Source organism: Scyliorhinus torazame, chromosome 29 (assembly GCF_047496885.1).
Source record: "Scyliorhinus torazame isolate Kashiwa2021f chromosome 29, sScyTor2.1, whole genome shotgun sequence".
NCBI classification, from domain to species: Eukaryota; Metazoa; Chordata; class Chondrichthyes; order Carcharhiniformes; family Scyliorhinidae; genus Scyliorhinus; species Scyliorhinus torazame.
Genome location: NC_092735.1, coordinates 33,402,549 through 33,415,698, shown reverse-complemented (window position 1 = coordinate 33,415,698; position 13,150 = coordinate 33,402,549). Strand labels below are relative to the sequence as shown.

The 13,150-nt window shown below is 50.4% G+C and overlaps 1 protein-coding gene across 1 annotated transcript in view; it reads right to left on the bottom strand.

Annotated features, from left to right (window-relative positions):
• LOC140404027 (receptor-type tyrosine-protein phosphatase H-like) overlaps positions 1–13,150 on the bottom strand; it is a 96,835-nt gene that overhangs the window by 60,267 nt on the left and 23,418 nt on the right. Inside the window, exons 2-3 of the mRNA XM_072492368.1 lie at positions 6,059–6,086; positions 49–282 (exon numbers count right to left, since the gene is read on the bottom strand). Coding sequence (XP_072348469.1) covers positions 49–282; positions 6,059–6,086 — 262 coding nt within the window. The remainder of the gene's footprint in view (positions 1–48; positions 283–6,058; positions 6,087–13,150) is intronic.

The window sequence follows — 13,150 nt, the reverse complement described above, 5'->3', positions numbered from 1 at the left end:
GGCTTTCTCAGGAAATGTTTTTAAATTTGCACCTTATAACAAACTTACTTGTTGTCCCTGGTTGAACGTCTTCGAATGAGCAGTTTGCGTATCCGACACTAATGGAAACATTATACGTCACCCCGCGCTGAAGGCCACTGAATATCACATCGGCACTGCTCTCGTTTGATGATATCCTGACTTCCCCTAAAGTCAAATTAATCAGCTGGAAACGTTCAGTCAGATTTCTCCAATCCACTCGCAGGGCAGTTGTGTTAACAGGATTGATGGAGAACGTTGTTTCTTGCAGAGAAAGGAAATAAATGTTGTTAAAAACAATCAGAATATTGATGCACAATAAAACACCATGGGGGTCTTTGCCCCCTCCCCCCCCAAAAAAAAGGATGCACAATTAGTTCAAGTGATCAGAATGGAAAGGACTGTTTACTTGGGAAGGCAGGAGATGCCAGGCAACTGGGTTTAACAAGTCGAGCCAACATGGGTAACAAAATGGCCAACCAGGAATGATGGGCCGAATGGCCTAATTTTGTTCTAATGTTCTTCGTTAAGCATAACTCTGTGTTATCAGGTAACTTATTTCCTCGCATGCAGTAAGGGGCAATTTTAGCACGGACTGTGGGAGGAAACCGGAGCACCCGGAGGAAACCCACGCAGACTCGGGGAGAACGTGCAGACTCCGCACAGACTGTCACCCGAGGTTGGAATTGAAATCGGGTCCCTGGCGCTGTGAGGTGGCAGTGCTAACCACTGTGCTACCGTGCCGTCCAGATATATTATAGAGTTTTCTGCCTCTTGCCTCCCCGTGGTGTACACTACCCCAGGTTAGTAAGGGAGGGCGAGGTATCCGCAACTTTTTTGCCAATATATTTACCAACCCCCTTAAGAATGTCTCTGAGCATCCCACAGTGTCATTGCCACCTGATCATCAGCACCTACACTTCTCAAAACTCTAATCTTAATTCCTCTACGCCGACTTCTTTCTGGAGACTTTACTCTATTTGGTCCAAGTAGTCAAGGAGACAGTGGGAAGGATTAAAAATACCGTCCTAAGAGGGCAAGAGAGTGTTGTGTTTTTGTAATGACATGAAGGCACCAATCGCTCGCACGGGATTGAGTAAACACTTTGTGGGTCCATTCACTGAGGCTTGCTGTATTGCGAACATTCATACAGATCCACAACGCTCGAAGGTACCAGAGCTGTGAGTGTGTGCGCTGCTGAAAGCAAAAGTGAAACGTAAACTGGACCGCATGACACACTTCCTTCTAGTGTTGTCATGTTGCAATCCCTTAAAGGCACACTATGCCTTTAAAGAAACTTCACCTTCCAAAGAAGTGTAACTATTTACAGCATGTTCATGTTTAGTTAGTTACATAGGTGTGCAGAATTGATCAATCTATGTGTCGCTAAAGAATACAGCTAATCTGCTGGTATGCCCATATCTTGTAATGGGAACTTGGTTGCCTCTGTTTCCACTGCTCTTTCAGGGAGTGAGTTCTGGATTATATTGAAAGCCCCCTCCCCGATTCCCACCCCTCTGCCAAATCTGGCTTCTTGCGTAAATTCCTCCTTATTTACTCCACATTAGCTTTACCTTCTCCATTTGAACACCTCCACCTCCACTAAATCTTTCTCTAACCATTGCCTGCCCGGGAACAATACCAACCCTGTGTAAACATTTATTCAGTGCTTAATGTAATACAAAAGCGAAAGAAACTCAATGACTCTCTGATGCAAGGAAACAGGATGGCGACCAATTGTATTTTTCTCTCTGCAACTTCCCTGACAGTCCCGTGGTCGCTGTGCTAGCAGGGGCAGCACAGTGGCACAGTGGTTAGCACTGTAGCTTCACAGCGCCAGGTCCCAGGTTCGATGCCCGGCTTGGGTCACTGTCTGTGCGGAGTCTGCACGTCCTCCCCATGTCAGCGTGGGTTTCCTCCCTCAAGTCCTGAAAGAAGTGCTTGTTAGGTGAGTTGGACATTCTGAATTCTCCCTCGGTGTACCCGAACAGGCGCCGGAGCGGGGCGACTAGGGGCTTTTCACAGTAACTTCATTGCGGTGTTAATGTAAGCCTACTTATGTAATAATAATATAATAATAATCTTCTATTGTCACAAGTAGGCTTACATTAACACCGCAATGAAGTTACTGTGAAAAGCCCCGAGTTGCCATATTCCGGCGCCTGTTCGGGTACACTGAGGGAGAATTCAGAATATCCAATTCACCTAACAAGCACGTCTTTCTGAACTTGTGGGAGGAAACCGGAGCACCCGGAGGAAACCTACACAGACACGGGGAGAACGTGCAGACTCCGCACAGACAGTGACCCAGGCCGGGAATCAAACCTGGGACCCTGGAGCTGTGAAGCAACAGTGCTAACCACTGTGCTACCGTGCTGCCCATATGATAGATTAAGAACAATAAAAATGGTAAAATAGGCCTGGCAAGAGGCCATTGCTTCTTTTCTGCATTGTTCTGTTGGGGCACGTGTTTAACTACGAGTTTAAATTTCACCCACATCTCGTGAAACAGCCTCATGATTGAGGATCAGTCAAGCGTTTTGATGGTTACATTAAACAATGTCAAAAAGATGTCAGTAAATTGTTGACACTGGTGCTGTAAGGTTCATTTCTGCCGACGCCTTCGAGGAGGCATCATTCCCCATCAACTTACCTCATGCTCAGGAATTCCCTTTGCTCACCCTGTTTCAAAATCTATTTAGAATGACAGTTCTGACGTCATTAGGTTGGGTGCGGCCTAGATTGCTAATGATTTGCCAATTATGTGTACATTCCATTCACAATGTAGAGTTACAATGCAGCATTCCTCCTCAGGAAAGGCCTTTTACAGAGAGACTGATGGGCTTCATAGAATTTACAGTGCAGAAGGAGGCCATTCAACCCATCGAGTCTTCACCGGCCCTTGGAAAGAGCACCCTACCCAAGCCCACACCTCCACCTGATCTCCGTAACCCAGTAACCCCAACTAACCTTTTTGGACACGAAGGGCAATTTAGCGTGGCCAATCCACTTAACCTACACATCTCTGGACTTGTGGGAGGAAACCGGAGAAAACCCAGGCAGACACGGGGAGAAAGTGCAGACTCCGCACTGACAGTGACCCAAGCCGAGAATCCAACCTGGGACTCTGGAGCTATGAAGCAACAGTGCTAACCACTGTACCACCGTGTCGCTTGGTATGGATTGTGAGTAGCCAGACCCCCCCCCCCACCCCCTCCACGCCCGTGCCCCCTCTCACCAAGATGAAACGGGCACTTTGGCACCCTCTCTGTGCCACCCTGTGCATCGCCCATCTCCCTTTTGTGGGTCAGAGCAGCCTCCGTGCCAGGCTGAGGCATTCGCCAGAAACCACCTCAAGTCGGCCGTTTAACAAGCTCAGCTGAGGTGACTTGGAGAATGTCCTTTGTTACTTCAGAGGCCATGGACATCCTCCATTTGTCCCACTTAAATTGCCCTCTTGATTAATACATTATACACCTTGTGTTGCCCTATTATGTATTTTCTTTTATTCCCTTTTCTTCTCATGTACTTAATGATCTGTTGAGCTGCTCGCAGAAAAATACTTTTCACTGTACCTCGGTACACGTGACAATAAACAAATCCAATCCAATATGATCACACAGAGGAACTTCCAGCCAATGGGCTGCCTGCGTTGGTTGCCACAGAGTTTTCACCATGTCGGGGCCCGTCCGTTATAAATCCCAGTGTAACATTTTGGCTCTTAAACTTTGTACCAATTAGATTAAAACAAAATCCCATCGAGTCGTATAAATTAAAGAAAAGTAGTCACTGTTAAACGTACACCCGCCATTTAATTGGAAGGGGGAAAGACGGTAGCGTACTGTTAATGTCAAGGCAGCACGATAGCACAGTGCTTAGCACTGTTGCTTCACAGCGCCAGGGTCCCAGGTTCAATTCCCGGCTTGGGTCACTGTCTGTGCGGAGTCTGCACATTCTCCCCGTGTCTGCGTGGGTTTCCTCCGGCTGCTCCGGTTTCCTCCCACAAGTCCCGAAAGATGTGCTGTTTGGTGAATTGGGCATTCTGAATTCTCCCTCAGTGTCCCTGGACAGGCGCCGGAATGTGGCGACTAGGGGCTTTTCCCAGTAACTTCATTGCGGTGGTAACGTAAGCCTACTTGTGACACTAATAAAGATTATTATTCAAGACTTGTAATCCAGAAACCCAGGTTAATCATCTGGGGACACGGGATCAAATCCCATCACGGCAGCTGGTGGTATTTTGCTTTCCTAAATTTAAAGTCCCCAATTCTTTTTTTTCCAATTAAGGGGCAATTTAGCGTGGCCAATCCACCTACCCTGCACATCTTTGGGTTGTGGGGGCGAAACACACGCAGACACGTGGAGAATGTGCAAACTCCACATGGACAGTGACCCGGGGCCGGTATCGAACCTGGGTCCTCGGCGCCGCGTGGCAGCAGTGCTAACCACTGCGCCACCGGGCCGCCCCTTGACAGCTGGTGGAATTTAAATTCAGTTCAGAAAATCTGGAATTGAAAAGACGGCCTCAGTAGTGATGACCAGGGAACAATCATCGAATACTGTGAAAACCCAGCTGGTTCACTAATGTCCTTCAGGGAAGGAAATCTGCCGTCCTTACCCGGTCTGGCCTACATGTGACTCCAGACCCACAGCAAAGTGGTTGACTCTAAACTGCCCCTTTGAAATGGCCGAGCGGGACACTCGAAGGGCAACTAGGGATGGGCAACAAATGCTGGGCCTAGCCAGCGACGTGCACATCACGTAAACGAATAAACAAGAAAATAGCTGACACTACACGAGTCATTCAGCAAATGATCGAACAATTGAGGAAATACCTCAGCCGCCAATTCTCATTTTCAGTCAGTGTGCGAGACGGGTTTGGTGGAAAATCAGACAAACAAAAAAAGAAGACGTGTGTCATCAGTCACTGGCGTGAACCTAAAAGCATAAGTGAGTCATATTCCCGGTAGCTCAGGGACAACTAAGCTGTTAGTCAATTGAGCCTATAGGGATAGAGGAGCAGCAAATTGATGGAAAAACATATTCTGTTTTTTTCATATGTTCTATGTAAGATAAACCTGATGATCTCATCTCATTGGGAGTCCTTTTCAGTTCACTTCCTAGACAGGGGAACACATGTGCGGTCCATGGGCAGCACAGTAGCACAGTGGTTACCACTGCTGCCTCACAGCGCCAGGGTCCCGGGTTCAATTCCGGCCTCAGGTGACTGTCTGTGCGGAGTCTGCACGTTCTCCCCGTGTCTGCGTGGGTTTCCTCCGGGTGCTCCGGTTTACTCCAACAGTCCAAAGATGCGCAGGTTAGGCAGATTGGCCGTGCTAAATTGCCCCTTGGTGTCCAGCGAGATGCAGATAAATTGGGGTTACGGAGATAGGATGGGGGGGGGTTGCTCTTTCAGAGGGTCAGTGCAGCCTCAATGGGCCGAGTGGCCTTCTTCTGCACTCTAGGGATACTATGGATTCTATGTAGAAGCATGTTCATGGTCAGAGGATCCACTACATGTCACAAGGGATCTAGACGGTCAGTCAATATACGGGACATTCCAGACCACTGTGAGTGAAAGGCGGATGCTCGAGAGGCCCGAATGAGATGAGGGCAGAGATCTCAGGGGGTTATGGGGTTGCAGAGAGTGTAGACATTGGGGAGAGCAAGGCCATGTAGGGATTTGAAAACTCGGGCTAAGAGTTGAAAACGCAGAACATTGCTTCACAGGTTGCCAGTGCCGTTGAGCATGTTGTTCCCCATCTCTGAAATCTCCTCCAACCCCACAACCCTCTGAGATCTCCTCCACTCCCCTCATTCTGTTGGTCAGCAACAGCGAAGACGAGAATCACTAACGTGGCATTGCGAAAATTAGCAGTGCTGGTTAAAACAATAATGCTTTGCTATCAGATCTCTTTAGCCCAAAGTTTAGCTTTACAAGAACTCAATTAACCTTGAAAGAACAAACAGAATATTCACCAGCGTAATCTAACTGAATATTTATCATGTATTCAAATGTAAATAGTAATGTGAGACTTACCAGGACAATTCTGGCTGTAAACTACCTCCTGTTGAGAAAGGATGTGGATTAGTGAAGTGATAGGATCATAACCATTTAACCTGCCTTTTGAAAGCTTAATTCCTTAAAGTTTTGATTTTTACGACAATCGACAATAGTCGTCATTAAACTTTTAATCCGGTTTTCCCAAATTCCTCATCATTGGAAATCATCCTCTCCTCCCTCTCAATTTCCCTCTCCCTCTTTCTTGCACCCAATTCCGTCCCTCTCATTCTCCCTCCCTCCCTCATTCCAGCTCCACCCCCTCCTTCTTTCCCCTCTAATCCCGTCCCACATTCTGGAATGTTCTGTTGGCTTATGCGGGCAAGAAACCCCAGCGCCAAAACCACCCGGGCCCCACTCTGGGGATGCGCGAATCCACTTTATGGCTGGGCCCCACGTGAGGGAGATGGTGGTGTACTGGCGATGTCACTGGATTAGTTATCCAGAGACATGGGTTCAAATCCCACTGCGGCAACTGATAGAATTTGAGTAAATTGATAAATCTAGAATTATAAAACTTAGTCTCAATAATGGTGGCCATGATAGCTATCATCAATTATTTTTAAAAACACATCTGGTTCATTAATGCCCTTTAGGGAAGGAAATCTGCCATCTTTAGCCGGTCTGGCCTACATGCGACTCCAGACCAGGTAAGGACGGCAGATTTCCTTCCCTAAAGAGCATTAGCGAACCAGATGGGTTTTAACAACAATCGACAATAGTTTCATGGTCATCATTAGACTTTCCGAAGGGTGGCACGTGGCACAGTGGTTAGCATTGCTGCCTATGGCTCTGAGGACCCAGGTTTGAATCCCAGCCCTGGGTCACTGTCCGTGTGGAGTTTGCACATTCTCCTTGTGTCAGCATGAGTCTCACCCCCTCAACCCAAAGATGTGCGGGTTAGGTGGATTGGCCACGCTAAATTGCCGCTTAATTGGGGGAAAAAATAATTGGGTACTCTAAATTTTTTTTTTTTAAAAGCCTTTCAATTCCTGGTTTTTATTGAATTCAATTTCCACCATCTGCCATTGTGAGATTCGAACTTGGGCCCCAGAGAATTAGGCTGGGTCTCTGGATTACTAGTCCAATGACAACTCCACTGCGGCACCGCCATCCCCAACACCAGCTCGTACGGTATCAGCCTTCCCACAGCGAGAATCATTCTCGCTTCCGCACCCCGCCACCAAACGTCCACTCCAGAGTGAAAGATTCCACTGTTAGAGCGGTGGGTGGGAGATAGTAGCCGGGATTTTCCATTCAACGCCGCTCCTGATTGGGTGGAGAATGGGAGCGTCGAGGGAAAAACTGTTTTGATGCCGGTTGTGATGCTCCGACCCCCTGCTGGCGGCCTCACCGCTCTACCCACCCCGCGCCAGTGGGAGGATACCAAGCAATCATTTAAATAAATGTTCATGTCATTAATAGGCTCGAAGCCTGAGTCTCCACCCCCCCCCCCCCCCCCCACACCCCATTACGATTCCCACCACAGGAAATTCACCGAGTGGGAGGGCTTGGTGCACGTTTGCCCACATGTGGCCCTGAATTGCTGGAAACCCAATGTCGGTCAAGGGGGTCAAGGCATAACTTGAGGAGCCCTGCCAAAGTTCATCGGCAGGCCCCCTCCCCTCCACAATGCAAAGCCTGCCACCCCCTCCACTGACAAGTAGAGGCATCCTCCCCCTCACACCATGGGAATAATGTGTCACCCCCCCTCCCCCCACAGAATGCATGCATGAGGATGACCACATCAAATGGAACTAAGTGCTTTCTGCTGAGAAAGGGGAAGTGAAAACACTTGGCTCCTTTTGATGTGGTGAGGAGCTGTCAGTCGTAGCAAAAACGTCAAGAAACATTGCAGTGAGCATCAATGGAGAAAACGTGAGATGCATTCAGACATGAAGAGAAAGATAAATAAACAAACCCCCAAGTTAATGCGTCTGTACCAATTGAACTGTCAGTCACTGGCTAGTGAAATGTGCGAAATTGACTGGAAGATTTGTATTTCAAAGGCTGTCAAGGGATCTGAAGACTCTTTGGCATTCCAGGAGTCTCTGACACTTTTAACAGCTGCTGCTTTAGACACTTCTATCTGAGGCAGCAGATGTTAGGGAAGGGTAAGTGAAAATGCAGTGATCACTCTACTGCTTGGACTGCTCTGCAGCTTCCAGGCAGGGGTGATTGGTGGGGGTCTCTAACGGAGGGAGGTCTGATGGGTGTCTTTGCTGGGAGTCCTGATGGGGGTGTCTGCTTGGAGTCTCTGATGTAGGGCTCTGATGGTGGGCGGGGGGGGCTGGTAGGGTCGTGGGGGGGTGGTTTACCCTCGTGCATGCTCTGGGAAGGGGGGATAACCTGTTATTCCCGTGGTGGTGGTGGGGGGGGGAAGGATGTGCTTTCAAGTCAACAAGGGGGGGCTGGGGAGGGAGGATTTGCGTTGTGGGGGAGGAAGACCTGCCTCCCGACCACCCGCTCAAAATGGCGGCCCAATACCGGGATTCTGATGAAATCTGGTGAAATCTTCCCCATGAATAAATTAGCATGGTGATGGCGAAAGACCATCACCATACCCAGGCCCATGTCCTAGCACCAGCGAAGGCCAGTGACTATTCTCCGCTGGCGGGAACACTTAGGCTGCAGAACGGAAAATCCCGGCCTTTAACTAACAAAGGGGATAATGGTACAAGGTCAAAATGATGCTAATCTGACGGGTATTAAAAAAAACGGTGACTCTTGAAGTGTAAACGGTCACAGCAGAATCGTAATGGACGGCAGTTAGCACTGTTGCTTCACAGCGCCAGGGTCCCGGGTTCGATTCCCGGCTTGGGTCACTGTCTGTGCGGAGTCTGCATGTACTCCCCATGTCTGCGTGGGTTTCCTCCGGGTGCTCCGGTTTCCTCCCACAAGTCCCGAAAGACGTGCTTGTTAGGTGAATTGGACATTCTGAATTCTCCTTCTGTGTACCCGAACAGGCGCCGGAATGTGGCGACTAGGGGCTTTTCACAGTAACTTCCTTGCAGTGTTAATGTAAGCCTACTTGTAACACCAGTAAAGATTATTATTATACCACACTGATAGTGTGCGAAAATGGGAGCGGAGATTCTAATCTGAAATGATTCAGCACTAAATTCAACAAGGTTAGTTTGGTGCTGACTGAGCTGAGTATTTTCAGCACTGTGTGGTAGGCCAGACATCCAGCGTTCTGCTTTCAACTCAAAGAGATTGTTGACTTTTGGCTCCAGGGAATTTCCATTAATTTGTGAATTAGTTAGATAAGGATGTAAAGGTCACCTTTGCCACCGCAAGGTGCTTTGTAAAACAATACCCCACTATTGAAGGTTGACTGGATGGGAGAAATGTTGGCAGCTTGATGACACTGAGCTTGGCACAGTTTCAGCCCCAGCTTTTGAACAGAGTGTCTTCTAAAATAAAATCTGTGACTTCCGGTTGCGGCGATGACCAGCTAAGACGCACGTTTCGGCGGCTCCAGCTCGAACGGACCTTCGGGCTCTTTTAAGAGCCCCAACGGGGAATTTTTTCGGGACGAATCCCGGTGTGGGGTGAGACAACAGGGAGTCCCCCCCCCCGACGAAATAGAAAAATATCGGCGGCAGCGGCCAGATCGCGAAGAATCCTCGAGGACAGGGGCAGAAGGAAAAAAGGAGCAAGATGGCGGCGGAGGGAGCCCAGGTGACATGGGGACCGGACCAGGATGAATTTTTAAGACGGTGTGTGGAGCTGCTAAAACAGGAGGTGCTGGCCCCGATGCTACAAGCAATTGAGGGGCTTAAGGAGACACAAAAGACCCAGGAGATAGAGCTCCGTGTGGTGGAGCAGAAGGTGACGGACAACGAGGACGAGATCCTGGGCCTGGTGGTCAAAATGCAGACGCACGAGGCGCTCCATAAGAAGTGCATCGAAAGGATTGAAGTCCTAGAAAACAGATCACGGAGAAAGAACCTCCGGATCCTGGGTCTCCTCGAGGGAGTGGAAGGAGCTGACGGCGGGGCTTACGTGAGTACGATGCTACGCTCGCTAATGGGAGCTGAGGCCCCCTCGGGCCCCTTGGAAGTGGAAGGGGCCCATCGGGTCCCTGCGAGGAGACCAAAGGCTGGAGAACCACCTAGGGCGATGATCGTGCGATTTCACCTCTTCAATGATAGAGAGGCGGTTCTGAGATGGGCCAAGAAGGTACGGAGTAGTAGATGGGAGAATGCGGTGGTACGGGTGTACCAGGATTGGAGTGCGGAGGTGGCGAGAAGGAGGGCGAGTTTTAATCGAGCCAAGGAGGTGCTGCACAAGAAGAAAGTGAAGTTCGGGATGTTGCAGCCGGCGCGACTGTGGGTCACGCACCAGGAGAGGCATTACTATTTCGAAACGGCTGAAGAAGCATGGACCCTTATTCAAAACGAGAAACTGGATCAGAACTGAGGGACTGATGTTGGAGGGGAAACGACAATGCTGATGTATATAGAGATGTAAATTGGGGAGGGGGGGGACATTGAGAAATGTGGGCGCCGGTGGGGGGGGAACGAAGAGACTCAGGCGGGGGATGGGGAATGGGAGTGGGGCGGCAGAGGGAGCTGCGCCACGAGTGGCGGGGCGGCTCTAGAAAGCGCGGGGCTTATTGTTCTTGTTCCCGCGCCAGAAAGATGATGGCGGGAAGATAGGTGCAAGGTGGATGGGAGTTCCATCGGGGGGGGGGGGGGGGGACACACACACACAACTGGGTTGCTGCTGCGGAGATTGAAAGGGAGCTGGTAAGAGAAAAGGTGGTCGGGGCGGGAATGCGCCGCCTGGGGACGGGTGGGTGCGCGGAACCGGGACGTGGGACTGGCCCAGAGAGGGTGATGGCTAGTTGACAGGGGAGGGGGGCGGGCAGCCCCCCAGTCCGGCTGATCGCGTGGAACGTGAGAGGCCTAAATGGGCCGATTAAGAGGGCCCGAGTGTTCGCGCACTTAAAAGGACTGAGGGCAGACGTGGCCATGCTTCAGGAGACGCACCTGAAGGTGGCGGACCAGGTTAGGTTAAGGAAAGGATGGGTGGGACAGGTGTTCCACTCGGGGCTGGACGCAAAGAATAGGGGGGTGGCCATATTGGTGGGGAAACGGGTGTCATTCGAGGCTAGGAACATTGTAGCGGACAGCGGTGGCAGATATGTGATGGTGAGCGGCAGACTGCAGGGAATGGAGGTCGTGTTGGTTAATGTATATGCCCCGAATTGGGATGATGCGGGATTTATGAAGCGGATGCTGGGACGTATCCCGGACCTGGAGGTAGGAAACCTGATAATGGGGGGGACTTCAACACCGTGTTGGACCCAGGGTTAGATAGATCTAGATCTAGGACCAGAAGAAGGCCGGCAGCGGCCAAGGCGCTTAGGGGGTTTATGGACCAAATGGGGGGAGTGGATCCGTGGCGATTTGTTAGGCCGATGGCAAAAGAGTTCTCCTTTTTCTCACATGTCCATAAGGTATACTCCCGGATAGATTTCTTTGTTTTGGGAAGGTCACTGATCTCGAGGGTGGAAGGAACTGAGTACGGCCATAGCTGTTTCAGATCATGCCCCACACTGGGTGGACCTGGAACTAGGAGAGGAGAGGGAGCAGCGTCCACTCTGGCGACTGGATGTGGGATTATTGGCGGATGAGGGAGTGTGTGGAAGAGTGCGGGGATGTATCGAAAGATACCTGGAGGCCAACGACGACGGGGAGGTCTGAGTAGGACTAGTATGGGAAGCACTAAAAGCAGTGGTCAGGGGAGAGTTGATCTCCATCAGGGCTCACAAGGGGAAAACGGGGGCTAAAGAAAGGGAAAGACTACTGGGGGAGATTTTGAGAGTAGATAAAAAATATGCGGAGGCCCCGGATGAAGGACTATACAGGGAGAGGCGACGACTCCAGACGGAGTTCGATCTGCTCACCACAGGGAGGGCAGAGGAACAGTGGAGGAAGGCACGGGGGATGAGATATGAATATGGGGAAAAGGCGAGTCGCCTGTTGGCCCACCAGCTGCGAAAGAGGACAGCGGCGAGGGAAATAGGGGGAGTTAAGGATGAAACGGGAGCTACGGTGCGAAGAGCAGGGAAGATAAACGAGGTGTTTAAGACCTTTTACGAGAGGCTATATAGGTCCCAACCCCCGGAGGGAAAAGAGGGGATGCAGCTGTTTCTTCAACTAAGGTTCCCGAAGGTGGAGGAGCAGGAGGTGGCAGGCCTGGGGGCGCCAATTGGGGTGGACGAGGTGACCAAAGGGCTGGGGAACATGCAGGCAGGGAAGGCCCCGGGACCAGATGGGTTCCCGGTGGAATTCTATAGAAAATATGTGGACTTGTTGGCCCCGCTGCTGGTAAGAACCTTTAACGAGGCCAGAGAAGGGGGGACCCTACCCCCGACAATGCCGGAGGCGACGATATCACTAATCTTGAAGCGAGATAAAGATCCGCTGCAGTGCGATAAAGATCCGCTGGGTTAAACTCCTCTATGGGGCCCCAACGGCAAGTGTGGTCACAAATCGGCAAAGGTCGGAGTATTTTCGACTACACAGGGGAACAAGACAGGGATGCCCGCTGTCCCCATTACTGCTGGCAATTGAACCACTGGCCATAGTGCTGAGAGACTCCAGAAAATTGAGAGGGGTGGTTAGAGGGGGAGAGGAACACCGAGTGTCACTCTATGCGGATGACCTACTGCTGTCTGTGACGGATCCAGTGGGGGGGTTGACAGAGGTCATGCAGATATTGAGGGAGTTTGGAGATTTCTCGGGATATAGGCTTAACATGGGAAAGAGTGAGCTTTTTGTGATACACCCTGGGGACCAGAGTAGAGGGATAGATGGCCTACCGCTAAGGAGAGTGGGAAGAAACTTCCGATACCTGGGGATTCAGATAGCCAGGAGCTGGGGAACCTTACACAGACTCAATCTGACACGGCTGGTGGAACAAATGGAAGAGGATTTCAAAAGGTGGGACATGCAGCCGCTGTCACTGGCGGGCAGAGTGCAGGCAACTAAGATGATGGTCTTCCCGAGGTTCCTATTTGTGTTCCAATGTCTCCCTATACTGATCACTAAGGCCTTC